Source organism: Oryza sativa, chromosome 2 (assembly GCF_034140825.1).
Source record: "Oryza sativa Japonica Group chromosome 2, ASM3414082v1".
In the NCBI taxonomy this organism is placed as follows: domain Eukaryota; kingdom Viridiplantae; phylum Streptophyta; class Magnoliopsida; order Poales; family Poaceae; genus Oryza; species Oryza sativa.
Window position 1 is genome coordinate 6,060,601 of NC_089036.1, and position 2,810 is coordinate 6,063,410.

The following is a 2,810-nucleotide window of genomic DNA, read 5'->3' on the forward strand; positions in this document are numbered from 1 at the left end:
TGCTATTTTAACCAATAATATCTATAAAAGTAAAATGTTTTAAATAAAAAGAATTGCATATTATGATAGTTTGTTTAATGATAAATCCAGTAACATCAATTTTACACGATTGATCTTTATTGATTTTTGCTATTAATAGTCAAAGTTAAACATTATATTTAACTTGGCACTATTTTAAAAATACTTATATTTTGGGACAGAGGGAGTATTACAATAAATCTGTGCATTACCTATTTCGGATATGTATCGTATCTATTTAAATTCGTTGTACTAGATAATGTTTATTTAGGTCGTTTATTTGAGAACGAACGTAATATTATAGAGTAGGAGTATCGTTTTGTTGGTATTATCTTAGATGAGAAATCATATTGGAATCTTCGCAAGAGTAACAACCTCATCCTACACATATTCCGTGGGAGTTCTATTTTAGATGGCGTAGTTTCTAGTGCTTGATATTATCGTTATAGTTTCTACGTATTTTCTACTTGGTATTATAGTTGAATATTATCAGGAGGGAGATGGTAGATGCCTAGATGGGATTTATCCCATAACCTCGAGTTTTTTTATTTATCTTCTCTTTACTTATTGATTGTGCGCCTGCTTGTAGAAACCACAAATGTAAATCATTTACATTATTAGAGACCAGGAGTGTAAATCATTTACATTATTTAAAAAAAAAACATTTGTCCGTGGAGATAATTCGATACTAGTAAAAAGGAAGAGGAAAAAATCTAGCGAATTGGAGGAGGACATCGAGCATAGTAGAATCGCACCGCCGTGTCGTCAGGCCGCGGGCGCCTCGGCGTGGCCGTCGGCCGCCGCGGCGCCGGCGCCGGCGCCGTAGCGGCGGACGCGCTCGTCGATCCAGGCGCGCATGTCGGCGAGCACGCGGTCGCGGTTCTCGTCGGACTCCCCCTGGATGAGCGAGTGGTACATCCCGTCGTAGAGGATGAGGCTCTTGTCCTCGCTCGCCGCGCGCTCGTACAGCATCCTGGACCCCTCCGGCGAGGTCACCCCGTCGTCGGTGCCGTGCACCACCAGGAACGGCGCCGCCACCTCCCCGAAGCTCTCCCGCAGCAGCGCCGTCACGCGTGCGAGCTCCCGCATCGTCCCCACCCGCGGCGAGCCGCGGTACAGCCGCGGGTTGGACGCGATCACCCTCAGCTTCGCCGGGTCGCGGATCGATCTCCCCACCATCCTCTTGTCCGGCATCACCGCCCATGTGTCGGCTAGGCCGAAGAGGAGGCCGTACAGGAAGAGCCGCACGCGGGACGGGTACATGTCGTCGGGGAAGACGAGCAGCGGCGCCGACAGGATGATCCCCGCCCACCCGGCGTCGGGCGGGGAGCGGAGGTAGGCGAGCAGGGTGGTGGCGCCGCCCATGGACTCGCCGAAGAGGAACGCCGGGAGGGAGGCGTAGGCGCCGCTCCGCCGCACGGAGAGGAAGAAGGAGAGCGCCGCCCTCGCGACGGCCTCCGTGTCGCCGAGGTAGCCGCGGACGCCGTCGGAGCGGCCGTGTCCGAGCAGGTCGGCGCAGAAGACGGCGTACCCCCACCGCGCGTAGCTGATGGCGATGTTCTGGAACATCCACGAGGAGTCGGAGCCGTAGCCGTGGCTCATGAAGACGACGCCCTTGACGTCGCCGTCGCTGGCGGCGGAGAGCGGGTGGAACGAGTGCGTGAAGAGGCGGCCGCAGGGGGACTGGAAGTAGGCCTCGGCGTGGCGGAGACCCAGCGAGGCGTAGTACTCGTCGGGCTCCGGGGAGTCGCCCCAGAAGTACTTCGTCGCCGTCGGTGGCGGCGGTGGCGGCGCCATCGCCGGAGACGGAGACGGCAGCACGCGAGACGGCGAGAAGATATTTTTTTTCTCCTTTATTTTTCGTTGACGAAAGCCAGCAGAAATGGAAGATGGGTGAGCAGTGAGCTCATTTATTGTACAAAGGAAAGGAAAAAAAGGGTTGCTTCCTCTATTTAAATTTGATTATCATATTTGCAATAGCGTCAAGACCAAGACAATAAAACATCCTTCCTTTTTTAAATGAGATAACCTAAAAAAAATGTCATTGACAAGCGTCCAAATACAAAAAAATATCATCGATAAGTGTGAGTTCTAAAAAATACCATTGTACAAACAATTTTATCAAAAATGTCATCGTCATTATGATTCCTTTCATTCCGCTATGTTAAGTGTAATAGGACGAACAATGTATTTAACAGCGTAGAATAGACGGAATTTTAACGGTGATGGTATTTTTAGGATAAAATCGTTTGTTCGATGGTATTTTTTTAAAACCCACACGTTGATGGTATTTCTTAGATTTAAACGTTCGTCAATGGCATTTTTTAATTATCTCTTAATTAAACCTCATCAATCAAAGTGTTGTGTTAAGCATACATGTGGATATGCAACGATGTCCACATGCACGATCAAACAGACATGTAACTACAGCATTTACTCCTACACACATGGATAAATAGACATGCAACTATTGCATTTACTTCTGCATAAATAAACAAATAGACAGGTTAGATGATGATCAATTTGAAAAGATCTCTTAAGAGTGTGGTCAGAAGGAGGGGTTGGGTACGTATTATTGCACAATTAATTAAATATTAGCTATTTTTTAAAAAAATAGATTAATATGATTTTTTAAAACAACTTTCGTATAGAATTTTTTTAAAAAAACACACCATTTAGCAGTTTAAAAAACGTACACGCGGAAAACAAGATAGGTGAGTTAGGAAAACTGAGATAAGAACTCTGTGCAAAGGATTAAAATGGGATGGAGTACTGCTGTGCGCAGTTTCGGT

General features: G+C 46.9%; 1 protein-coding gene across 1 annotated transcript; it reads right to left on the reverse strand.

Annotated features, from left to right (window-relative positions):
* Positions 1-601: 601 nt before the first annotated feature.
* LOC4328684 (caffeoylshikimate esterase) lies at positions 602-1,896 on the reverse strand. The gene has a single exon (XM_015768109.3). The coding sequence runs from the start codon at positions 1,813-1,815 to the stop codon at positions 784-786; it is 1,032 nt and encodes a 343-aa protein (XP_015623595.1). The 5' UTR covers positions 1,816-1,896; the 3' UTR covers positions 602-783.
* Positions 1,897-2,810: the final 914 nt, after the last annotated feature.

Excerpts from the sequence above, each read along its gene's own strand:
- LOC4328684 (XM_015768109.3), bottom strand. The coding sequence starts at position 1,815 with ATGGCGCCGCCACCGCCGCCACCGACGGCGACGAAGTACTTCTGGGGC.